The sequence below is a fragment of the Denticeps clupeoides genome, chromosome 12, assembly GCF_900700375.1.
Source record: "Denticeps clupeoides chromosome 12, fDenClu1.1, whole genome shotgun sequence".
In the NCBI taxonomy this organism is placed as follows: Eukaryota; Metazoa; Chordata; class Actinopteri; order Clupeiformes; family Denticipitidae; genus Denticeps; species Denticeps clupeoides.
The window spans coordinates 15,848,177-15,874,362 of NC_041718.1; the positions used below are offsets into that span (position 1 = coordinate 15,848,177).

The window sequence follows — 26,186 nt, forward strand, 5'->3', positions numbered from 1 at the left end:
CAGCTCTGAGCAATATATTTGTTCTGGGTGGTAACTGCACTGTACAGTAGAATGTCAAAATGAGAAATCATTCTTTTTATTATAATTAGAATGATTTAGAGTGAAGAACTGAACAGAAAATGTCCCCAATATTCAAATGTGAACACAAACAGCATAAAAGTTTTTAGGTTTTAGATGTGTTGCTTGCAACAGTGTCAGCTAACAACTCATAGGACACTGGTGTAACCATTTAGCTCATTTTCATGCTTCATTTGCAAGAGAAATGGCTACCGATGTCAAAATGAGAAGAAGATGGTTATTGAAACTCACCTTTATTTGTGCTCCTTACAAACCCCTGTCAGTGTGGCTGTGTGAGTGTGTGCTGTTGCACACTTAATAGCAGAAAATTGCTTCGCCCTCCTGAGGCAAAGACAACATGCAGACCAGATTATGTTTATTTGTTATGTATTATTTCCCAGGTCCCACTGACATGAGCAATCTAGCTAACGTGTTAAACTGCACTTCACACTTTTATTGCTGGGTCTTTTGCCTGAAGAGTGAGAAAGCTGTATGTTCAGCATGATTAGCGTTACTCCCTGATGAAAGATTTAATGATGCTTGCATAGAAACCATGCCTTCCTAACATACACACGCCAAGGGTAATTGGGTGCTATTTCACTTTCACCACAAGTATCTGGGCCAATAATTGTTTGTGACATTGTAAAATGTGTAAGATCTACCAAAGTTGAAATATCATATGGAATGGAAACTGTATTTTGTAAATGTGACAATATCAGAATTGTGTGCCTTCATGAAACACCATATCATATTGTAAAACTATGACCATGTGGTGTGGTAGAAGAGAATAGAGTGTGTAGAAAAACTCTCTCTCCCTCCACACAAAGCACTGTATTCAACCACTCCAATTTGATGTTACCTGGCAGAAAGAGGCATGGCACAATAGAGGTTAAAAATGAACAGTTTCTAATTTATTAACACCGGTAAATAATTATTGTAGTTACATGTGAATATTGAATGTAAAAAGGTACCAAGGTTACAGAGAAAATAAAAATGAGAAGAAAGAGTAAAGAGGGAGAAGAGAAAAAGTGGGGGAGAGAAAGACTCAGAAACCTTCCGGCTTCCGATGGAAAAACCTCTGAGCAAGAGAGCCCAGAGTCCCTTTTTCCACATGTGAGCAGACCTTTATACCCCTGGCCTACAGGAAGTTGTCACTGGCCTACAGGAAGTTGTCACTGACCAATCAGAACCTGTTGTTTCTGATGTCACGCCCCCGGTGCCTCCCATTTGGGGAAGACAAAGAGGGTGGGCGGTCCTGACAGCTGATACTTCACACGTTGCCGTCAGACAAAAGGCATGTAAAACAGGGGTGCCGAATCTTCACCCACAACAGTCGACACAGGAATGTCACACCTCCCCCTGCAGACATCTGTTATGCAAGGCAAAAGCAGGCTCCCGTGATGTCCATTCTTACAATATCCTTGCAGAAATATGTTTTCTAGAAGCCAAGTGTTTCAAAGAGTCATGGGTCTAAGGGTTATATTGCTCATTGAGCAGAATTCATTTTAAAAGTTGAATCATGCATCAAAGAAAAAAACAAAACATACGGGAAGTCCAACAAATATAAGCTGAAGGCGAAAGATGACCATCATCAGGGTTATGGATCAGTTTCATTACAGAATTTCCAGTGCTGCGCTGCCAGATTGCCTGAACTCTACTGATCTTGCTGCAGTTTTATATGCTAATGTCAAGATAGAAATAGCAGCTGTATCTGGGTATCTGTTAAAACTGGAGTACAGGCAACAGTGAAAGACAACATTTTGAGTGTGAAAAAAGGCTGTTATGCTGCAAGCAATTTTAAAAATGATTGTCCATGTCAAGGAATAATTGCGTTCAAATTGTCATAATGGCAGCAAGCTTTTGCTGGACAAACTAAAATGCAAATGATTTCCATTCTAGAAATTTCAAGGGAAATGTAGTTGGATGTGTTCACACACTATCTCTTTCTTTTCAAAATGTTAGTGAATACCTTTCAATCAATTTTAACATGTCAAGTTTCATGACTGACTGACACAACCGAAAATATCACTGCAAGCAGTTCAGACGCCATCACCATTCATATATATATGACATGCTTCTGCAGAATTAATCTACATAAGTTATTCTCTTTTGGAGGCTTTGAGTCGGTAGGTTTGACACTTTACTGATGCTGACACTCCAATAATTCAGTTTCTGAAACACAAGATTAGTTGCTCTTACACCCACTCATTGAAATGCCAAACATCACACTTCATAAAGTAGCTGTTTAGAGCTAAATGTCATTCTGATTGGTCAGTTGGGATATAGATTTATTGCAGATTTTGTCACAGCTCAAAAAGATTGTGAGAAGATGGTTTTCACAAATGAGCTTTGTAGCCAAGTTCAGGGTGTTTGCGCAAGCACTCGTCCAAAATTGATTGGCGCTGAATGCCAACTTGGCTGTACACTAAGGCCCTGACAGCAGATGCACTGTCACATGAACAGTCAACGTGAGTTTCCCGGCATTTCCTAGCAAAAATGATGAAAAACTGACCATGTGGCTTTCAGACTGATGCATTTATATAAATGGCCTTCCTGTCAGCTACTGAACCTTTCCTGTAAGTCTGCATTTAATCTATCAAGTTGATTGTGACCTGACAGCTTCTCTTTCCTTTTGGACCCTGTAGCTTATGTGCTTTAGCCTTCTAACAAAGGAATTTCTGACAGTTAATCACTTTCATATTTGGCAATGTGTTTTCATATGAAAGGCATGGCAGAGCAAGACTTGGCATAAAGTGGCTTGGCATCTTGGCCATATCACAAAGGTTGGCTTCCAGTGAGGGTTATTTGAAATTGTAACACAATTGTGTACAATTGATTACATAGCTGCAATGTCGTCATGTGATTATTTTGCAATTGTTGATGAATGAGTCAATCACCAGAGAGAAACGATTTGAACATCAGTTGGTCCATTAGAGGTGGACCCAGCGCTTTTTGACCCCATTCAGAATGAGGTCCAAAATGAGAGTGGCACAGCGCAGTGGGGCATAATGCAAATTAAGTTGGCACCGTCTGCCTTCATGTGGCCAATGTGTCAGAGTGGAAAAGATAGTAAGTGGTGTCTTTTTCACTGATGATGACCAAATCTTCCAATGGACTGATGAAAACAAGAAATCACAAAGAGAGAGAGCGAGAGGAGGGGCAAAAATATGAATATGAATCCAGATTCATTTATGAAGCAGGATAAAAATAAAAAGCAACTGGTTGTGAACAGCCTACAAATTCATCTGGTTGGTAGAGGCATGACATGGGGCAAGGGAGGACACTTTCACTGAAATTTTATTTAGTAGCAAGAATCATGAGTCAGGGTAGTGAGCAAGACACCTAGCCCTGAGTGTCTCCAGGGGGACTGTCTGCGTAACTGCTGATGGATAAAAGTCGCTCTGGATAAAAGCGTCTGATAAACAGCATAAATGTAAATGTACAGGGTGGGTCATTTATATGGATACACCTTAATAAAATAGGAATGGTTGTGTCACGACTACGGACTTACGGGGGAAGGAAGCGCAGAGGTCTGACATGTTGGGAAGGGGATTTTATTAACAAATAAACAATAAAGAAATACAAATAAACAATGGCGCGGTGGCCGAAAACAGTTTAACGTAAATAATGAACTGAAACTAACCCGTAGGCGTGTGGCGATTGCCAGAACTCAAAACACATAAAACTAATCAGGTCAAGTTCGTGCAGAGAGTTCACGAAAATGCCAGCGACCCCGAACGGGCGGAAACTTCCGGCATTTATGGGGCGTCAGGATTGGGTTCCGGTGTGGAGCCCAGCTGCAGGCAATCCTGACAGAGCCCCCCCTCCAAGGGCTACGTCCTCGGAGCCCCAACAGTACCATCAGTGGAGGCGGCGGGGCGGACGGCGGCAACCACAGGGCTCCCTGCCCTGCTGTATCCTCCCCTTGGAGGACCCGGTCCCTCGGGCTGGCTCCCCGGCGGGGTCAGGCGTGGCGGCCCCGGTCCCTCGGGCTGGCTCCCCGGCGGGGTCAGGCGTGGCGGCCCCGGTGCCTCGGCCTGGCTCCCCGGCGGGGTCAGGCGTGGCGGCCCCGGACCCTCGGCCTGGCTCCCCGGCGTGGTCCCGCTTGGCGGCCCCGGACCCTCGGCCTGGCTCCCCGGCATGGTCCCGCTTGGCTGCCCCGGAACCCTCGGCTGGCTCCCCGCGTGGTCCCGCTTGGCGGCCCCGGACCCTCGGCCTGGCTCCCCGGCGTGGTCCCGCTTGGCGGCCCCGGACCCTCGGCCTGGCTCCCCGGCGTGGTCCCGCTTGGCGGCCCCGGACCCTCGGCCTGGCTCCCCGGCGTGGTCCCGCATGGCGGCCCCGGAACCTCGGCCTGGCTCCCCGGCGTGGTCCCGCATGGCGGCCCCGGACCCTCGGCCTGGCTCCCCGGCGTGGTCCCGCATGGCGGCCCCGGACTCCCGTACCTGCACACAATAATCAGGGCCGATCCATCTGGGTACATGTGGGCCCTGTCTCCACACGTCCCCTCTGACACTTCTTGTGTCACCCCCTGCACCGCGCAGGGAGATTGTCCCAGAGCCTCCGGCGACTGTTCCAGGCACCCCAGGCTGGTGCCTTCTGGGACTATGCAGCCCCTCTCGCTGCACGGCCCTGGTGCCAAGGGGGGGGGCATTGCCAGACCATCCGGCTAGCCCCTTCTGCGTCCGTTGGGACAAGCAGGCCCTCTTCCTGCCTGTCCCAGCTGGGTCCTCATGCCTACCCGGGGGCTCTATGGCGCTCCACCCCTCTGGAGGCAGACGCAGGCCCATGCCTGGCCCGCCCTCCTCACTGGCTACCGGAGGACCCAGCTCCATCGCTTCCCCACCTCCCCTCCCCTCAGGAGGAGTCCCCAACCCGAACTGCACCCCCCCAAAAAATTCTTTGGGGGAGCACCCCCCCCGGCTGGACTTAGGGGTACCTTGGGGCTTGTCCACCTCGCCTTGGACCAGCACATTCGGGTCAGGAACCTCCTCCCTGGGGTTCGGCTCCGCGGCTGGGTCGCCATCTGGTGGACACAAAGAGGGGAAGTGGGGGCGACATACGGACACATATGTCACACAGACACACACAGACAGAGACAGACAGAAGAGAGGGTCGTCTGGCTCCCTCTCTGGGCTCTCCAGGACCTCCTCAGGGGGCACAGCCAGGATCTCGGGAGGTGCGACCTTCTCGTCGCCCGCCAGTGCTTGGTCTTCTTGCCCCGGATCCTGACTGGCGCTGGACGTGGTGGAGGGGCAGAGTTCGATCCCTGGCTCAGGCTCTGGCCGATCAAACTCCGCCCTCAGTCTCTGCTGGAAGTCCCGAAAACTGCTGTCTGTCTCTCCCTGTTGCCAGAGGGCTGCGCTCCAGCCCCATGCTGACCCAAGCAGACACGAGAGGATGGTGGTGGTCTTATCAGTGTCTGCTGCCCCACTGAAGGGTCCCGGGACAATTGGGCTGTCCCACATGGGGCTGGGCACGTTGCTGGAGATGGTGGTAGGTGTGTGGTGTGGAGGGGGGTGGACGTCTTCTCCAGCAGGTGTGGACGCTGGTGCTGCGCTGCCTTTTCGCTGGGGAACGTCCGGGCAGAGGGAAGGCGGGTCGGCGACTGGAGCAGGAATGGAGGATTCCCTGCGAGGCAGTCCCGGCAGCGCAGTTGCTGGCTGGCGACATCCCGTCGCCCTCTTCCACCAGCTTTCCTCACACTGCTGGGAGGGACGTGGGTCTCCACGGACCTCGTGACGATCCTGGTCGTCGTCCGTGTCAACCTCGTACCCCCGGAAGTCACATGGGTCATCACGGACGCCGCGATGATCTCGGACGCGCACGCTGGGCGGAGCCATCCCGGCACCGACCGCCCACCGAAAATCCACGTCATCATCGCTTTCGTCATCCGTGTCCTCCCACCGGTGACTCCGAGGGTCGTCCACCCTGCGGACATCCTGGACCCATGGCGCGATAAGCTCCCATGGGCAGTACTCTGGCCATTCGGGCTGGAGGCTGCCCACCTCCTCGCTGGAGGAACGCCGTCGTTGTTGTTGCCGCTTCTCACCCCCCTGGAAGTGACGTGGGTCCCCACGGACCTTGCGACGATCGCAGACTGGCGCGATGGGCGGAGCCCAACTCTCGTCTCCCGTGCTCTCGTCGTCATCCGTGTCGTCCCAGTCCACGGGGAGCCTTGCCAGCAGAGCGCAGAGTTCTTGGCTCGACATGCCGAAGATCGTGGGGGTCGCATCTTCTGCGCTCGCTGCCCACGTCACTTCCTCGCTGCTGCCGACGCCAACGTCCTCGCTCCGCCTCCTCACCCGCCGACGTTGTCGCTTCCGGGTTTCGCGGAGTTTCCCGGGGGTGACGTCATCACGCGGCGCCGCGTACCACGGCTTCTCGGGGAGAAAACGCTCCACCAGAACGGGCGGCGCGTCTCTCCCCTGCCGTCCGCGTTCGCCGCGCCGCGCTGCGTCCTTCGCGGCGTTTCTTCTCCTCCGCTTTCCACCTCTGCGCTTTTGGGGGGGTCGCTGGCATTCTGTCACGACTACGGACTTACGGGGGAAGGAAGCGCAGAGGTCTGACATGTTGGGAAGGGGATTTTATTAACAAATAAACAATAAAGAAATACAAATAAACAATGGCGCGGTGGCCGAAAACAGTTTAACGTAAATAATGAACTGAAACTAACCCGTAGGCGTGTGGCGATTGCCAGAACTCAAAACACATAAAACTAAATCAGGTCAAGTTCGTGCAGAGAGTTCACGAAAATGCCAGCGACCCCGAACGGGCGGAAACTTCCGGCATTTATGGGGCGTCAGGATTGGGTTCCGGTGTGGAGCCCAGCTGCAGGCAATCCTGACAGGTTGGTGATTTTAACGTCCTGTTTGTGGCACATTAGTACATGTGAGGGGGCAAACCTTTCAAGATGGGTGATGACCATAGTGGCCATTTTGAAGTTGTCATCTTGGATCCAACTTGTGTTTTTTCAATAGGATCATGTGACACATCAAATTTATTGGTAATTTCACAGGAAAAACAATGGTAACTTTATTCTTTTTATTTACAAGTTTTGGTCACCAACCATTCCCATTTTATTAAGGTGTACCCTGTAGGTTGGGCCATTCTATAACCGCTATAGTTCTACTCTGGATAGCGGTGGCTGGGGCTCCTCCTGAGACTCACACATTCAAATGTACAACAATTCAGAGTTGCCAGTTCACCTATGATACATGCCTTTGGAAGGCAGGAGAAGACAAGAGAGCATGAAGGAAACCCGCACCGTCACAGGGAGGGCTTGAAAACTCCTCACACACGAGGTCCAAACAGGGATTCTGACCCACAACCTTGGAAGCGCGACGCCACGTTGTCAACCACAGCATCACTGTGTGGCCTCTATGTATAATCTACTAATCCTAGCTATATATAATAATGTTGTCTATTATATAGTTATAAAATGCCATGTATGTATGTATTGTACAGTAATTAATAGCTAAATAGCTAAATAACCAGCAATCTGTTATTATAGGGTGAAGATAATAACAGACTGATCTCAGTTCAGGCACCATTTTAGAAATTAAGATGAAGAAATGACCCCAGTGACTGTCACTTTAGACTGTTAGACATTAGCAAATCTGCTTCTGAAGTGCTCCTCTCCTGTTTGTAGCTGAGAGTTTGTTCTGTGGTGCCAGCAGAATAATCCTCCAAATGTCAGAGAAGGACCACCCCGGGAGGTTCATCGGTGTTGGTGTTGGAACAGAAGGCAGTTTTCTGAATCTTTCTGTGTTATTAGACAGGGACCCGAGCTTGACAACAAGGCTCTGCCATCCCTTCTTAAAGTAGCCGGGTCTGCCCCGGGGACGTGCAGTCGTCCAGAAAAAAGTGATTTCTGCCTCATGCGACCAAAACTACTGCAGCTTCTGTGCACAACGGATTCTGTGGTCTTTCGGATTGGCTCTTGTGTGCTGGAATGGGTCTGAGCTGTAACTGTAAAATTGAAAATACTGCTTTTTATTCATTCATCCCAACTGAATCCTTACCTGCACACTACTCTACTATGTCCACTGTCTACTATTTTATACATTTTACTACACTACAAAACAAATATTTTTAAAAAGTTGTGAAAATGTAAAAGTGTAAGGTAACCGGTTGCAAAGTATTTTTAAGTTCTCTCAACTTCACGCCATATTTACATGAGTATGAAGTTGAGGGAAGTCAAAAATGCTTTGCAACCGGTTACCTTACATTTTTACATTTTCACAACTTTTTTTCACAGAGGTGAAAGTGAAGTGATTGTTGTGGCTGACCCAACGTGTCCTCTGCTTTTAACCGTCGCCCTTGGTGAGCAGTGGGCAGCCATGACAGGCACCCGGGGAGCAGTGTGTGGGGACGGTGCTTTGCTCAGTGGCACCTTGGCGGATCGGGATTCGACAACCTGATTACGGGGCTGCTTCCTTAACCGATAGGCCACCACTGCTACGGTATAATATTCATATTGAAAAGAAATAAATTAAGTTAATATGGAATTAAGTTCTGTCCTTCCTTTTAATACAATTACAATTATACTCTAAATAAATGCATTGTTCACTGTCCCACTGTGTCTTCTAAAGATAAATTTTATCCCCATTTTAGCCCCATTTTAACCTGCATTTCCTCTAATGCCAGCATATGTTTCTTTACAGTTCCTTGGAGCTAATAATAGATGCAACATTAATGAGGCTCACGCTGCTGGACAAGGAGCTAGAAATGTCCATTTGTTGCAGTTCTAGTAAACTGCCGTGCATCAGTCTTGCACGTTCCACCTCAGGAGGACCTGGGTTGCTGGATTTTTGTACATAAGCAGGTGCAGATACCTGCTGTGCTGCACCGTGAGATTCGTCCCTGAATACAATGCCTTTGACCCAGTTGAGGAGCGACTCTTGTCTCTACACAAGCTGTGGCTTAAATCAGTGACGGCCAATCATGGCCATTAAATCCCTGCATGCTGCAGCTACTCATCTCAATTATGATGAATTCCAGTTAAACTTCGGAGCAGCTGGCTTACAGCAAGGCAGGTTATTGGGAGAATTGGGCTAAATTGAGCATGATGGCAATGAAAATAACATGTTAATCAGTCAGGCAAAAATGCTGCCATTTTCTCCATTTGTGTTCATAATTTGTTTCCACAAGATGGCAGCAGTGCCAAAACCGTGCTGGCTGATCCCCTTTTGGTTTATTTTAAAATGTCTGGTTTGCAACAGCTACAAGATGTACTTGAAATTATCTTTGTGTTTGTGTTTGCAACCGTACCATGATGTGCTAGACGCATTCAGCCATTAATAATTGACCATATGCAGCCAAATTATAAAGGTCCTTGGACAGTCTTTCCCTGCAGCCGTTACTGTTCAACTTTAAACGTCTTCACCAGGGTTGGTTAATGCTGTGTTGTCACAGCAGGCCACGTCTTCTCAAATTCCCTCAGCATCTGCCAAGGCCACTGCGCAGACCCACAGTGGAGGCCGCATATGGAGCTTGGCCACAGCACTGCGCGGCTTTTCAGAGTGCTCTTTTTCCCACATCAGAAATGCAGCCGGCGTAATGAAGTCATCCTGGGATTCATTGCCTCGAGTTCAGTTGGACAGACTCGTGCATGGAAATAGTCTTTATTGAAATCATATTTCACTGTCACTGCAAAGGCCAAAAAGAGCTAAACTGTGTTGTGCTGACATGGATCAGCCATTTAAAAATATCGTATCACTTTGATATTTGCATTGGGGAACAGGTAAGGGCACCACACCGACATTAGAGCAGCGCTTCCTGACTTTACTCTCAATGTTCTCATGTATGTGTTTGTAATGCATCTGTTGCATTGAGGGAGTGTGTTTTAAATGCACTGTCTCATGTACAAATTTATTTTCATAAGTATTATACACAGACGCAGTGTCAGTGTAACTCATATGTGTTGCAAAGCAGTTATGAAGCCAACACTATCATACACCCTGTTATAGATGCTGCTTTACAAATTAAAGTGCCATACTGGCAGGTAATTAACACATAGATCTTAGTAAAAGTGTTAATTTTCAACCAGAACCACTAAACATGAACCTATTGTACAAATACTCAAAGGTAACTACTTACTTGAAGACATTTGACACACTGAATGTCTGCGTGTCCAATAGAATTGCTATGTGACAATATAGATTCTGCGATCATGCACACAGAATAACCAGTCCACAAACATCTATAAATTAGAAACAAGCACATTTTTTAAAAATATAAAAAAATTATACTATTCCAGTCCTCTTGCACTGTAAAGGTTTCTTTATGCAATATGAATATCAATTTTATAGATTTATTTTTTGCCTTTTCAATGCCAGTGGATCTGTTTCTGTACGTTTCTCATTCCTATAATTAATAACATGTAACATCAGGTCAAGACCTTTTTATTTAATGCTTTCATTGCAATTATAACTGGAAAATAGTGGACAGCATCAAACTGAGTGAACGCTGCTCAAGACTGTCAGCTCTTGAACTTGGGCGGCTCACATCTAATTGTTAGTGATGGGTCCCCATGCTAGGTTTTGGTGATGCATGTTTTTATAAATGATGTCACTTCACTGGCCCAGTGAATGCCAGCCATGGTGGCACAGAATGAAATGTTTTAGCACAGACCCTTTTCTCCCCCCCTTCTTCTTACGTTGGTAAAACTAACAAATCACCTCACCGTTCTGCCGTATCTGAATGGCGAGAAGAGTGAGGCTAAAAGCCAGGAGAAAAACATCATGTTCATTTGACGCAAGGTTGTATTCCAGCTGGGTTGAGCTCCTGCCCCGAGACATTTCAGTGTTCCTGCTCCTATACACTGTCCTCTTCAGGGTTTCAACTGCATCTGAAAGGGCAATTTAAGAGTTCTTCCTTTTCTTCTTTTCTGTGCAGTGAACACCAGTGTATCTATGTGATTAGGGCCATTGCCTGGTTTGGAGCACGAGCAGGCATACTTGGATCCTGCACCAGGGCATTAACAATAAAGTCAAATGACGTTGACATGACGTCATCTTCGCATGCACAATCACAGCTGTCAACTTGGGGCAGTGGTGGCCTAGCAGGTAAGGAAGCAGCCCCGTAATCAGAAGGTGGTCGGTAGGAGTCCCTGATCTCCACACACTTCTCTGGAAAATACCAGTGACTCTGGTTTTATTTTATTTACATTTACATTTATGGCATTTATCAGACGCCCTTATCCAGAGCGACTTACAATCAGTAGTTACAGGGACAGTCCCATCCTGGAGCAACTTAGGGTTAAGTGTCTTGCTCAGGGACACAATGGTAGTAAGTGGGATTTGAACCTGGGTCTTCTGGTTCATAGGCGAGTGTGTTACCCACTAGGCTACTACCACCCTTTTATTTAGTCCACTTTGATGGGGTGAATTGGGTCGAAACAATCCACGCTAGCCAGGTCCTTGCGGAACACGGAGGAAAAGGGAGAAGTATTTACCCCACCTTACCACATTACATTTACAGCAGCATTTATCACATGCCCTTATCCAGAGTGACTTACAATCAGTAGTTATAGGGACAGTCCCCCTGGAGCAACCAGCGGCACGCGACAGGTTCAGTTCCGCGTGAGGCAGGGTTCTGCTGCGTACGGTTTAAGACTACATCTTCCACTTCGAGAAAAAGCACACACACAGAGGGAACAAAACACACGACTTGTTGGCTCCTTTCAGGGGGCCGTTGTCTGAGACTTCGACAAGTGGGCAAAATGGCTTCTCTGTGCCCTATTCGGCACTGATCATCACATGACACATGTTTACAATAAATGGCATCATGCTCCCGCCACCATGCTTTACAGAGGATGAGGATCTCTTTGGTTTCCCATCTGGTTGAAACTTGTCGATTATTTTGCCGATTTGTTTACTGATTGGTTTCTGGCCATTGTTCGTGTTTACAGCCTACTTCTCATTTTTCTTAACAGGGCAAAGCTTTTCCGTGGAAAAAAGATCCAAGGAGAATATGACGTCAAAGTTGAGCAGGTAAACTTTTTAAACTTTCCTTTTTAACATCTTTTTCATTATTATTCATTTTTTATCTGCATGTCATATCCTTGTATTACTGTGTATGTTACAAATAATATCTGAATCTGAATGTTTTAATGCGTTTTCCATTCAGGTATTGCATAGAATTTCATAAGATTTTAAAACATTCTGGCAGATTACATGTTGACTAAAAATGTTTAGAAATTCTAATCCATTCATTTAATAGAAAATGAACTACAATGTTGGTGCAAAATGCAGTTTGTACATGAACATTTCCATTTGATGAGTAAGCTGTGCGTCATCTCTAGTTGACTGTGCGTTGCCTAATGTTCATCATAGCCAGGGTACTGAATCAGTGCGAGGTGCATTACGGTCTGAATACCTGGTTTGATGGCAAGTGCCTGCAGTGACTGTATTTCCTGTTTACGAGGTCTTTGCCTGGAGCTACAGTGAGGGCTCCCAACTTTGATCCTCGGTTCTGGAAGTCATTTGTTCAGCCTCTTTCTTGCCGTCTGCCTCTGGAAATGGCTGTTTTCCATTGCGGCTGCCAGTTATTTAGAGTTGCGTTAGAAACACTGAGCAGCCGATTCGCTGAGGAGTCTGCCCTTTGAAACAAAAAAAATCATATCATGTCAAACAAAGTTCTTTTAATTCAGCCAGTTAATAATTTATTTATCTAAATACAAATATTAATTGTAAATTATACAAAATGCTATGATATAAATCCAATTTCATTATTATCCAGAAAAAAACATAAATGTTGTATATGTTTGCCTCAATACAATGCACACATATACAAGCAACTGTAGAAGTTAGTATGAAAATATAGGAGGTTTCTCCATCTTTCCACTTAGGCTTGCTGAATTTAAGAAAAGAACCTGCAGTTGTGCATGTTTTTTGAGACATAGTAAGCTGCAGATAACATTATGAATTTAACGATGTCATCCATGATGATATCACTCACTTTTCGTCTAAGACAGTGGAAGCCACAACGCTTTTGCCGCTGTCCCTTGTTATCGTGTGCATGTAAGTCATGTTCCTCATCACCACTAAAAGCCGCAAAGTAAACACTTGTGGTTTAAACCTCAGTAGGGCAAAAATTTCAAGTTTAAGCTCCCACATCTTACCTCCTTCCCACTGTTGTGGTTTAAAACCTGAGCCGCAACGTAGAGTAACAGTTTGCAGACGACTTCCTTTGACGCTTCAGTATATTCAATGTTATTATGAATAAACATTATTAAACATTGGATGAATATCAAGGGTGAGATATTTGAAGGAAATATATTATATCTAGTGGTGCTAAGCAGTGGGGGAATTGAAGCTATTCCAGTATCATATATTGATTTTATCAAATTTAAATCCAATGAAAGGTAATTCTACTGAAAACTGGAGAATTTTTTGTTGTGTGACATTATTGAAATGGGGCAGTGGTGTCCTAGCGCAGTAAGGAAGTGGACTCATAGTCGAAGGGTTGGGTGTTCAAACCTGAACCATCAAGGTGACACTGAGGTCCCCTTGAGCAAGAAATCGTCCCCACACTCTGCTCCTCGGGTGCCTTTCATGGCTGCCCACTTCACACTAAGGGTGATGGGTTAAATGCAGAGGGCACCTATCACAATGACAATCACTTCTTTTTGACTGTAAGTTCACTCAGTCTTATACAAGTATTGAATTTTAGTTTTGGTCTGTCTGAAAAATAGAAATGTCTTTTAGTCCCATTGAGGTTTCATCCCTACATACTGTACATTAACCAGAAAATTACTTTTGGACATTGGTGTGTGCATGTATGATGGTGCCCACATGTTTTCATCTTCATCCATGGCCCCCCTGCAATGAGGCAGCACACGCTCAAGACAACGTCATAATTATCCTCGGCCCACGCAACGATGGCGAATGGAATTGATTATGTGTTTCCTCAAATTTGCTCCAAATTGGACATCTGTTTTTCAGCTACACCAGCTACTGTGGGGGACGGAAAATGACTATGACTGAAAACAGAGCAGAGGCGACACAAGCAGGAAAAATACGCCCTGCAGGGCACGTTAGTAAAACGCCGAAGGTTTTAATTAAAAATGAGCAATTGTCTCACAGACACCAAACTTTCATTTGTTTTACAGGAAAAATCATTTACTTGACATGAAACAACAGTTTTTGTTTGTGTGTCACGGGGATTGTAAAACTGTCCAATAAAATGGTACAGTGGGCGACAGTGATGAATCACCTTCTTTAACTTTAATTAGCGACAAGGCCCAGTCACAACAACATCACCACTCCAGTCCTTTACTGCACGACTGAAGATGCAAAATTTGACCGTGATATTAACGTCAGGGGCATAAAATATGCAAATTTACATGAATAAGCAGTTTCAGCTGTAGTTTGCTTTCCATTGCTCCCAGCTGAATTTTTTTCAGCTGAAAATATTGCCACATGAAAATCTGCAAGAAATCATTCTTAGTTGTGTCTTATGTGTACCAGTTTTTACCAGGTTGACAAAAAAATACTCCCTAGGTCTTTTAAGGTAATTTTTATTTTATTATTTAGGAATTTTATTTAGTTACATGCTAACTGGATACTTATACTGTATATGATCATATTTCATTGTTTATTCCAGGCAGAATTCTCTGAGCTCAACCTGGTGTCATATACCAACGGAACCTGTAACGTGGACATGCAAGTCATAAGGAATGGAAGCAAAGTGGTGCGGTAGGTTTCACCCTCTCGGCTTTGTAATTTCCGGCCGAATGACCTGCTGGGGCATGGCTGCAGTAAAATAATGGGCTGGATTTACAGCAACTAGTCGGGGGAGTGCTTGTGGAAGTTACTGTAATTTGGACGATGCAAGGCTCCTTAGACAGCTCTGCTGAGACCTCCTCGTTGCACCAAATCAGTGGAAAAGTACCAGCAGGCCACGCCACAGCCACAAAACCAGAACTAAACCAACAGGCTGAAAATCCTTGGCGGTTGAGCAATAGCGTATTTCATAAGCTCACAAGGACCAAAGGGCCCTTTATGCTTCCAGGGGTTTCATTTAATCCGCTGTAATTATGATTTATGACCAAAAAAATATTTTTAATGAATCTTGCCTGGAGAGTCCCATGAATGTCATTTAATAGTCTATTGGACTTGTGTTTATTCTGTACTGACAGTGTAGTTTCATGACAAGGTCAGAATTTTGATTTACTAAATGGAATTCCACAGCGTACACAATAATCTCCATGAACGTGCACATACGTACACACACAGCGGATTACAGTGCCTCGCCGGGACTCATTTACATTCTACACGCGCAAAAGACTTGGTGTTAATCAAACTGTGCTGGTGTTTACTCCTCACATACACACACACACACAGACAAAAGGAGACCCAAGAGGCGCCATCTCATATCACCATCACTCGAGCAGTGACCTGAGAATCCTCGCTTTCTTCCCTCCCTCCTTCTCGCAATGGCTTTCTGTTACTATCTGGGTTTTTCTTAGCTCTTGCCTTAAGCCTTAAATGGAAGCACTCTTGCACTTGTTTCACTGCCGTGCATAAAATGCAGTGCTGGATAATTACGTTAAGAAAATACTTTTTATATGTAACCACCCTCACATGTTACTGAAATACTGTATTGGATATTATGTTACTGTTTATGTCCATAATATAGGTAACTTCACATTTACATTTACATTTACAGCATTTATCAGACGCCCTTATCCAGAGCGACTTACAATCAGTAGTTACAGGGACAGTCTCCCTGGAGCAATTTAGGGTTAAGTGTCTTGCTCAGGGACACAATGGGAAGTGGGATTCGAACCCGGGTCTTCTGGTTCATAGGCGAGTGTGTTACCCACTAGGCTACTACCACCACGAGCTCGGATTTTTACTTCACTAACTGCACAATGCAGAAAAATACACTTTTACTTTCTAAATCACCATATTTCAGCCAACGCAGTTTTCCTGGGTCAGTAAATAGAACTGTAAATGCCATTTTTGGGCAGAAACAGATTACTAACAGATTTTATTCTGCTTAACAGGAAGCCTGTTTTAGTAATAATACAGTTGTACACATGCAGGTCCTTCAAACCCGACTTTGTCCTCATACGGCAACACGCCTTCAGCATGGCACAGAACGAAGATTTCCGCAACCTCATCATTGGTCTGCAGTACGCTGGCATTCCCAGCGTCAACTCACTGGAGTCCATCTACAACATGTGTGACAAGCCGTGGGCGGTGAGTAACCATCATTTTTCTCTGCTCAGGTGCCTAACACATGCAACATGTGTGAAGTGGTCTAGCACCTACATTTAAACTAAGGTCTGCTGACAACTGTGTACTAAACTAATGCACATGTTATGCATTTAACCTTCTCCTATAAAAGCCTACATTATAACGTGCATTAGGCTCCTGAATGACAGTCGTCATTCACTTAACTCACTGGCGGCCCCTGCTGGACAGGCACTATAATGTCTGTGTGCAGCTAATCTTCTGTAATATGTAGCCTTGGTGTAAACTTACATGCTTGGTTCTCTTACTTTAGTCTTCCTGTCTCGTGTTCAGGCTAAATAAAATAATGCTGGGCTTCGTAGTCACATTTATCCATTTTCTTTTGGATTTCCTAGTCTTAAGAAAGTCACAGAAAGGACATTGAGTTGTCAGCACCTTACGAAACAATTTTTGGGAATCTGCATGACACCTTCTATTCTTTTGTTATGGACAGAAGTATTGTTAGAATGTGTAGACTAGCAAATTTCTGATATCTGTAGACCAACCAGGTGGGATTTTATCTGTCAGAACAATGTTCAAATGATGCAATTTTATTATGAATCAGTTGGACTTCACACATAATTCTGAAACTCAATACACAGAAATGTGACATATACTCTGGCAACTGGCAACGCTGCTTACTGGCAACGTGCCCAAAACATTTGTCATCCTGCTTGACAGATTTGTTATCAGCAGCCTCTTAACACAGAAAAGGGGAAGCAGCTCTTCATTCTATTAAGACATGAAAGAGATGTCTGATAACTTTTGAATTCAGTATTTTTCCACTAGTCGATTTCTGTGGCTGGAGTCCAACAATTGGAATTTATCTATCTTGTCTTTTCTGATTGCCAGTCAACCTTTTTACAAGTGTCACATAAGCCATGGAAGATATCACTTCTGGTACTGTAAATGTACTGTGAAGTAATTTTATTTTTCTTAATTATAGATTTATTAACATTATAAAAATATGTTAAATTGTTGGTCATTTTAAAATAACAAACATTTTGGGGCTCTCATTCTGTATTCTGTATTCTAAACTGTATATTTCTGTTAAGATGTGAATGTAGATTCAACGTAGAACATTGGCGACATTCCAGTATCAGGGTGGATAACCCCATAAGGCCTGGTTGTGTAAATTATATTATATAAATACTTCTGAGCATATATGTTCTCCTCATATGTTGAAGAACCTTTCTATTACATATCTATTATTTGTTTTCTCTTTATACAGTACTTTGCAAATGTTTAAATTAGTAGTGAAACTAAATAAAGGTTTTTAATCTTCCTAATGGTCACCCTGAATTAGTTCAGGAAGAGACTAAATCTAAAAGTGTAAAACACAAATAATTATTAAAATGTGAAAATTACTATAACTTCTCTTGATATCTAGAAATGTGCTAGAAGAACTGGGGATTTGTTTTCTCCTAATCAATTATCTCCTACAAAAGTCTACAGATGGAGAACAATATTGTATTGTTCTCCATCAAGAACAATAGTGGAAATTCTGCAATAAATAGTATAGATAATTCAATCTTCTTTACATTAAAACATTGCTTGCATCTTAGATATACAGTGGTTTTGTGAACATAATTGATAACAATGCAAAACTGGCTCAAATAAACTGCTCTCTCTTTTGGCCATCTCTATTTTTTCTCCCCAGTTTTCCCAACTCATTGGCATGTATAGGAAGATGGGCCCTGAGAAATTTCCACTCATTGAACAGACCTTTTATCCAAACCACAAGGACATGGCAAGTATTTCCAAGCATATTGCACATATTGCTATCTTCTGTAAATGGGTAAAAAGTTGTCAGGTTCAAATTTAATACTGTGTCAATCACTTTGCACTCTGTGTTCAAACATGACAGCACTTTGACTTTATTGTAGGTGATTATTTTTTTAGAACATTGTGTTATACTGGATAATCTACCTCTGTCGCTTATAGATAACTGGATTATAATGAAACAGATTAACATCCAGACTATCATTGCACAGATAACATAATACTTTTTATATACATTATTTTTGGTACAGTATAGAAAACTAAATATTGATAGCAAAAGAAACATAAATACCCATATAAATCATTTTTTGTATATTAAATACTTTGCTATAGACCATGAAGGAAGTTGGTTTCTAACCGCTGCTTATGTTAAAGCAATTATTAGCTTTTTGGCACAACAACAAAAAAAAAAAAACACAATGAAAAAAAAAAACATCCACGTGACAAGAGGAATTTCAAAAGGGGCATTAGTTATGTCCTACTGAGATATGCTTAAAGTTTAGAAACATTTAAAATAGATCATCAATAACCATTTAAATATGTACATTCTCATTCAAAATTATATATTTTTTTTTTGCAGTTACAGCTGCTATTATATCATTTCAGGAAGACAATGAACCGTAATTTTGTCTGTCTTATATTGCACAGTCTGCAAAACTTTAAGGAATAATACAAATTAACACAAGTCAGCAGTCTTTTATAGAAGGTCTGTGATTGTAATTAAAAAGAAAGAAGCAAAAAGCTACAGACAACATTTTTTAAAAAGTCACTGTATGTCCCCAGAATTGGATTTAGGTTGTGTTTTTGGGGTCCTTCCTCTGGTGGGTATTCTCAATCTTACATTCACACTAGGGGCGAGGTGGGTCTCAACCACCCTGACACAGATCCTTAAAAATACTTCTCAAAACCAGGACACCGGGGCACATTATACAAAACCGGCCCACACCGCCCTCAGCCTGACCAGGCGAAGGTCACGTTCTGTAACCCCCACTCGACACTCAGGGGTCGGACATGTCCAGCAGTTCCTTTTCTGGGGGAGGCCCTCCTCGGTACCAGCTGCAGGAGCCGTTGCTGCGCTTGACGCAGGCGTGCTGCCGGGCCTGCTCTCCGCTCAGGCTGTTGTCCAGCAGCCAGTCAGTCCACAGACACTCGTTATCAGTGGTGGTGGAGCAAGGCACAGTGTAGCATGTGGAGATCTACAGAACACAGGCCACACCCAGACACGAAAGGTTACTGCCACGTTGACTCTTTAATGGCTTTTCTTCATGTTGCAGTAACTACATTTGAGCAATGCGGTAACTTTATATGACAAGAAATGCTAGAGATGCTAAAGGTACAATGTTCAGAACTGTGAAAAATATACAAAATGTACACTAAATACCTGTTTTGCTGAGATATTAGCAAAATACGCAATGTACCTAATGTACCTTATACGCAATACGCATATTATTATCGTCTAGTGTGTGAAAGAGGCAAACAGATTGCGGTGAAATGCTGCCTCTACTTGATGGTGTGGCGACTCTGCAGGTGGCGAAACTGCACACAATGCACCTTTAAGAGAATAATCTAGCAAGGCTGAAGGTGCACCTCTACTCACTTTGCAGTCGCAGCCCATTTGGTATCTGTAGTTGAGGTTCTTCTTCAGTGACATGGGGAGGCTGTCCCACGGCTCGTTGAAATCGCAAAGGCCGATGGAGACCCTCCCATCACTCCACATGCTTCCTGTAAAACAAGCAATAGTATTCCGAAACGGTTCTGATCCCGAAATCAGTTTCCCCAAACTTGCCAGTGGGTTGTGGCTCACCTGACAGAAGGTATTGGACCTTGTTACTGGAGTCCAGCTTGACGCCACACAGCGAGGAGAAGACGGGTGTGTACACATACTGGATGTCCTTCACTTTGTCAAAGCCTTTGAACATCTGCAGCAGCATGACAACAGAATTAATGTCTAAACAATGCGTTTCCCAGGAAACCCCAAAAAAAGCGAATCATCGGGACTTGTGTGATGTGTGACGACTCTGTCTCCGGAGATTAATTTGAAAGTAAAGTAATCATGTCATGCTGGTTAATGAGGTAAAGCAAAGTCTGGAATATTATGACAGGTGACAGCTGCAGTACAAACAGAAGTCCATCAAATGTTGACATTCAATGACTGAAGCCTTTCACTTTAAATGATTCCACTCTCATAATCATATTTAAAGCTGTCTAAAAAAATACTTTGCTCAAATATTAATGCCCTGAGGCCATATTTTAGGTTTCACAGTAAGACAGTCTAGTATACATGAAAATGATTCGAATGCAATATGTGTCAATTGTTGGCACAAATGTGATGCAATTTATTCAAACCGAGGTTCATTTTTCATTCAGGCGCTCACCTTAATTAACTTGATTTCATATTGGATCATCTTCATGTAAGGGGAAGAGCTGTTGCTTGGAGACACAATTTTCTCTCCGGTAATCTTTGCTCGGATCACTGATAAAAAATCACTTTGTATTAGACATTTAGCAGGGGAAATAAGTGCCCAGTTACACAGCAATGCACAGCATATTTGATTGCTTATGGCATTCTTTATAAATCTGTATACCCTCTTGTTCCCCTGCTCACTTTTGAAACAGTGAGACTGTGAGCGCTTTTTTAACTCAGAGGTGTGACTTTCTACAACATTTTTTCACCCTCGCCCTAAGAGCCTTCACATGTTCATAGGTACACAAACACACCAAGCAAATGCTCTTTAGTATGCGTAAGCCATTGCTCGGGACATAAACATACTCCTGCTTTTGTTCATTATTCCCATATTTAATCTTGTTTACAGGTTTTAGTGGGTCTGCTGTGCACCAGTCCAACAAAAAAACACATTTAATGAGCAGTATTCATAGATGGGCACACAATTTGCATCACAAGTACATGCATTGACTCTCATCACCATCCAAAGAAAAAAATCGTTGCCATCAAAACAGCTTTCTGTCATGCAACGCTGCTGGCCCAGGGCCGTGAGGTGCCCACTGTGGGTGCTTTCAGGTGTCAGGTGAGCTATGCTGCTTGCCGAGTAGCGGGAATCTGTCTACAACTACAAACACATATCTGTCATTCCGCTCCCCATTGTTACTCAAAAGAGGCCAGAATGCTCATCCAGCTGGATGGATCTCCCACTGTGAGCCCTGGGGCACGCTCCCAGATCACACATTTCTAGACCCTGCACTGTCTTCAGTAAGCCTCTCTGATTCAGATATTACCGCCGCTAGTTTCTGCCTCCGTGTGCCAGAAAGACCCGTCTCAGCTTTAAAGGGGTATTACGGCGAGCAATAACCACCATGAGGAGGAAACGTACGGAACATGCCTTATGATGGTCTTCTGGTGAGGCATGCTTATTATATCAATGATCCCTGTGAGATTTGTACATTACCAAGAGGCAAAGAGGAGTGAAGTCAACATTTATTATCACCACCAGCCTGTCCCGAGTGTTAATGAGTGTTGTGCTGCACAGAGAGGAGATTAATAATGAACTCCGTTTAGGGCCTGTGTCACAAAGCAGGGGATATTTTATTTTATATTTTATTTCTTTTTGCTATCTTTGACTATTTTTGCTGCAATTAAATATATTTACTCTTACAGTTAAAAAAAAACCCTCATTGCACCACAGTGCCAATTTGATGCTAAAATAGATGTTTATTTTAACACCAAATTGGCACTGGTGTAAGATGAGAATGGTGTCCAGTTGACAGTAGGATAGTATTTAGCACATTACATAATGTCAGGATTGACTGCAGCTGTGCTTATCATCGGTGGCCAATCCTGATGGCGCATTAGGGCCGTACATTTCCGGCCCTTTGGGAGGGACGGCATTTTCGTGAACGTTAGTGCACAGTTGTGTATTTGTGTATTTTCAGTTCTGGCAATCGCCACACGCCTGCGGGCAAGTTTACGTTCTTCATTTAAGTTAAATTGTTTTCGGCCACCGAGCCGCGTTTGTTTATTTATTGTTTATTATATAATAAAACCCGTTCCCAGCATGTCAGACCTCTGCATTTCCTTCCCCCGTAAGTCCGTAGTCGTGACACATAAACAGGCTGATGCCAGCATTTTCAGATGACCAACTAATCCTTTGGTACCCCGAGGGCTATAGACATAAAAAAAATGCGTGTAATATAAGGTGTTTACAGAAAGGTATGTGAAGTGGTTTTGGTAACTTTAAGTGTGTATCTGAGTATATATATATATATTATACAGATATATAGATCAGCCATAACATTATGAGTATTATTTTTGCCTCTGAAAGTGGGTGGAATATTTCGAGGAGCATTATAAATACCATTATAAATCTCCAAAACTACAACATTTGTAGTACAATCCTGGTCTACAGTGATCAGGGTCTACACATAGTGGTTCATGGAATTAAATGGGACTCATTCTGGCTCATGCTGTCCAGTCCTATAGAAGAGCTACTGTAAATGAAATAGAGAAAAAGTAGACAATAAAAGTGGCTGACCAAGTACACCGCCTAATGGATACAAGAAAGACATTCCAGAACATTCCAGGTGTTGACTCCAAATTCTCCAGATTTCAGTCCAAACAAGTAGCACGCACTGGAAAAACCAATCCAATCCAATCTAACAGCTTGGTGCCAGAAGCCACATCATACCTACATAATATATATATCTCAGGTGTAGAATTCTTAAAAAATCTGGATGTCGATTGGGCTTGTGCATCATCTGTTAATTGTTTAATTGTGCAAAAATGTTATGTACGTGAACACAGCACCTGAGGTCAACAGGTGGCATGTGGCGGTAACCTGGCTACGAAGTCCTTTTCAAATTATTACATGGAGCAGCAGCAAATTAACAGATGTGAGCAAGACCATGGCGTGTAATGGCTACTAATAACTTGGCCCGGGTTCTGATCGGGTGGAACATTCTCCCAGCTTGCTGGAGAACAAACATATTAACTTCACAATCGCAGATGAATCGTGGATCTTGTCATGTTCACAAAGTATCCTGTCATTTGCTTTAAAGTGGCCGATTAGTATGCAAACCGTTTCGCCTCGCCTATAGAGATGCTAATGGCATGGGACTTTTCAAACCCGTGTACTACATTTACTTTTACTGCAGCTGGACCTATTCCAGCCCTAAGCTTCAGTTCTCTAAAGCCCAGAAGCTGGGCAAATAGCTCTCCAGCTTTGTTCCTATGAGACACGAACAGGGGGCAGAGATGACATGAAAACCAAGGGAAAGGGCCACCCAGGGGTTTTACATGCCAGGCTGATGGGCAGCTTTTGGAGAATTATATTGAATTCTGAGCAATGTGATTTGGTTAAAAGCACCGTCCCATATTAAAGTCTGACCCAAATTGCATTTTAGGTCTGTCCCCACAACCCAGTTCTTTTTGTGTGCACCAGTTTGAGCTGAATTGACTTTCCTCACCCCTTGAAATAGTATACTTTAATTTTACACTTAACCACCTCTTAGCTGACATTGTATATCATACATTTCTTTCATAAGAAATACGGAGAACGTTTCTCCACAGGTTTCTGTTTTTATCATATTAGCTTAATTAATTTATCTCTTTTTTTAAATTTACTTTCAATAGAAATGTACCCAGTTACAGAACCACTGTGTGTGAAATTCTAATGGAGTATTTGGGTCCTGCAGAGTTAAAATAAATTGCAGGCGTCCTTTAAAAGTTCTATAAAATCTCTGCAAGATTAAACCAAGTTCAGTTTTCCTTCCGCATTTTCTTCTCTCCTGTACAGTGGGGCTCTCCTCTCCATGCAGTGGACCTCAGTGCAGTCCAGCATGTTTTTCGAGGACATTAAGTCAAATGACACTGTTTATTCTGGCAAGGGACAGGGAGAGGGGAAGATGAGAAGCAGGAAAGTTTCCCATTGTTTGCGAGGGTGTTTGATCTCTTGGCATTTTTCGAAACATAGCCGAAGCGCAGCTTTTTCTGGCCTGTTCACTTTGCATGGATTTGCACGTTCGTAACGTAAGAGATGCAACACGCACATGAGCTTATTTACATAAACAGCTTATGCAGCAGCCTCAGGCTCAGTGCCATGAGTGGTTTTTTACAGTCGTATGGCAGAAAAATGTAAATCACAATTTCAAAGTAACAATAATTAAAAAGTAAGACGAATTATGGCACAAATTCAGACTCTGCCCTTCAGATCTTATTTCTGCAATTCCATTTCATCTGTAATGCATATGTTCATGTAAGAAAATGCTGTATTATAACATGCCATATTTAAACTACTATCAGCCAGAAGGACTGCATCAAGTCACCTTTTTTAAGTCATAAGTGACATGAATAAAGCAGTTCCCACAAACAATGCCTGCTGAAATTCAGGAAAAAATATACCTACCTATCTCAGAGCTGCAGAAGTGCTCCTGGGGGTGCGCCGCCATGCAGGTACAGCCCTCCGCCGACTCCTCCAACCCCAGGGCGAGGATCAGCACCAGCCCCAGCAGCGCACACCCGGGCACTCGGACTCCCATGTTGCTTCTCGCAGCTATCTGCTCTGCCACTGCAGATTAGCGTCCCAGGGAAAGAGTTGAGTGGCCCTGCCTGAGCTCTGAGGGGAGGGAGGGAGGGAGGCCAGCGGGTCGCTGAGCAGAGAGAGCGGGGCGAAGAAAAGGCGAAGCCGCGGCGTGTTGACAGTTGTTCTTATGCAAACCTCTGCTCTCTGTAGCTTTCTTCCTGCCCCCTCTCTCACTCTCTCCGGCTCTTTCGCTCTCTGTCTCACTCTGAATCCTGAGAGGTTGAGTCACAAGGAAGCCTTTATGTAGCACTTATCTTTGCACATGGGAGGGGCCACCTTCACAGCAAAAAGAATCTCCTCGCCACTTTAATTAATTTTTAAAAAGGTCACTGTAACCTACGTGACTGTGCTGTGACACATACAAGTCGCACACATGTTCCGGTTTTTTAATCTCTTCCAAGAAGCCACATTAATGTAGGATGACTCTCACACCACAGGCCTGGTCTCCATTATCCCGATTCAGTCCTCTGATCCATAATTCCTTGGATTGTGGGGGGGGGTCTTGGATTAATGTATGACGGCAGAATGACTGCTTCCACAGTATAAGTGTGAAGTACACAACTTTGTGTGGTGACAGTCGCTCAAGTGAATAGGTTCTGGTTCCGCCCAGATTAAACAGACTGAACAAACTGACTAAGGAAAAAAACGGCAACATCTTTTAATAGTTTATTCTGTGGCTGGTGGCATCATGTGTTTAATGTATTCAAGATCAATATCTATAATGGTGTGTGTTTCAAAGTGAAAAGAGCAGTTGAGTTGTGTAATTAAGGTTTCTTAAATAGTTAAAGATCATAATATGTTACCCAAATGAACGTGTGACACTGAAAAAAAGTACTTGAAAAGGCCCAGTAACTGAACAGAAAAGAAAAAGTCAGTAATGGATAATGGCCTCATTGGTTTGATTACCCGAGAGAGGCTTCAACAAATGAATAACACTCTTCCCCCAAACATGAGCCTGTGTGGAAAACACATGACTGGAAATGTGTAATGTAAATGTGCTTTTTTTAGTAATTTAGTCATTTATCATGAAAACTTGGAGTGTGTGAACGATTAATGCCAGAATGATTTCTTTTTAGATCTCCATGCCTACGTTCCCGGTAGTAGTGAAGATTGGCCACGCCCATTCGGGAATGGGAAAGGTACAGGAAACAGTTATAAAATCGAATAAATCTCACCTTTATCTGTAATGAAGAAATGGTCATCAGTCATTCTTTCAGTCTAAAATGTAGACTTATAATATCTTTTTATTGATTGTAATAACTGTTCCCAATGAATTCATCATTTGTCTTTGCCGGACTGTGCGACAGGTAAAAGTTGACAACCACAGTGACTTCCAGGACATTGCCAGCGTGGTGGCCATCACCAAGACCTACGCCACTACAGAACCTTTCATCGATGCCAAATATGACATCAGAGTGCAGAAGATCGGGACCAATTACAAAGCGTACATGTACGTCACAAACGGGCTTGGCGCGGCTCAGAACCTCACCTGTACAAAGTAAAGAGAAAAACGCACACACCCCGCCCCCAAAAAAGTGTACCCGAGTGTACGAGACGGACAGAGAGAGAGCGA

The 26,186-nt window shown here is 43.9% G+C and overlaps 1 protein-coding gene and 1 pseudogene across 1 annotated transcript; one reads left to right on the forward strand and one right to left on the reverse strand.

Annotated features, from left to right (window-relative positions):
- LOC114801218 (synapsin-2-like) overlaps nt 1–26,186 on the forward strand; it is a 56,232-nt pseudogene that overhangs the window by 21,721 nt on the left and 8,325 nt on the right.
- On the reverse strand, nt 18,659–24,833 carry LOC114801221 (metalloproteinase inhibitor 4-like). The gene is made up of 5 exons (XM_028999249.1): nt 24,437–24,833; nt 20,456–20,553; nt 19,885–19,999; nt 19,678–19,802; nt 18,659–19,276 (listed from the first exon to the last, which is right to left on the reverse strand). Exons 1-5 carry the CDS (start codon nt 24,567–24,569, stop codon nt 19,079–19,081), a joined length of 669 nt encoding a protein of 222 aa, XP_028855082.1. The 5' UTR covers nt 24,570–24,833; the 3' UTR covers nt 18,659–19,078.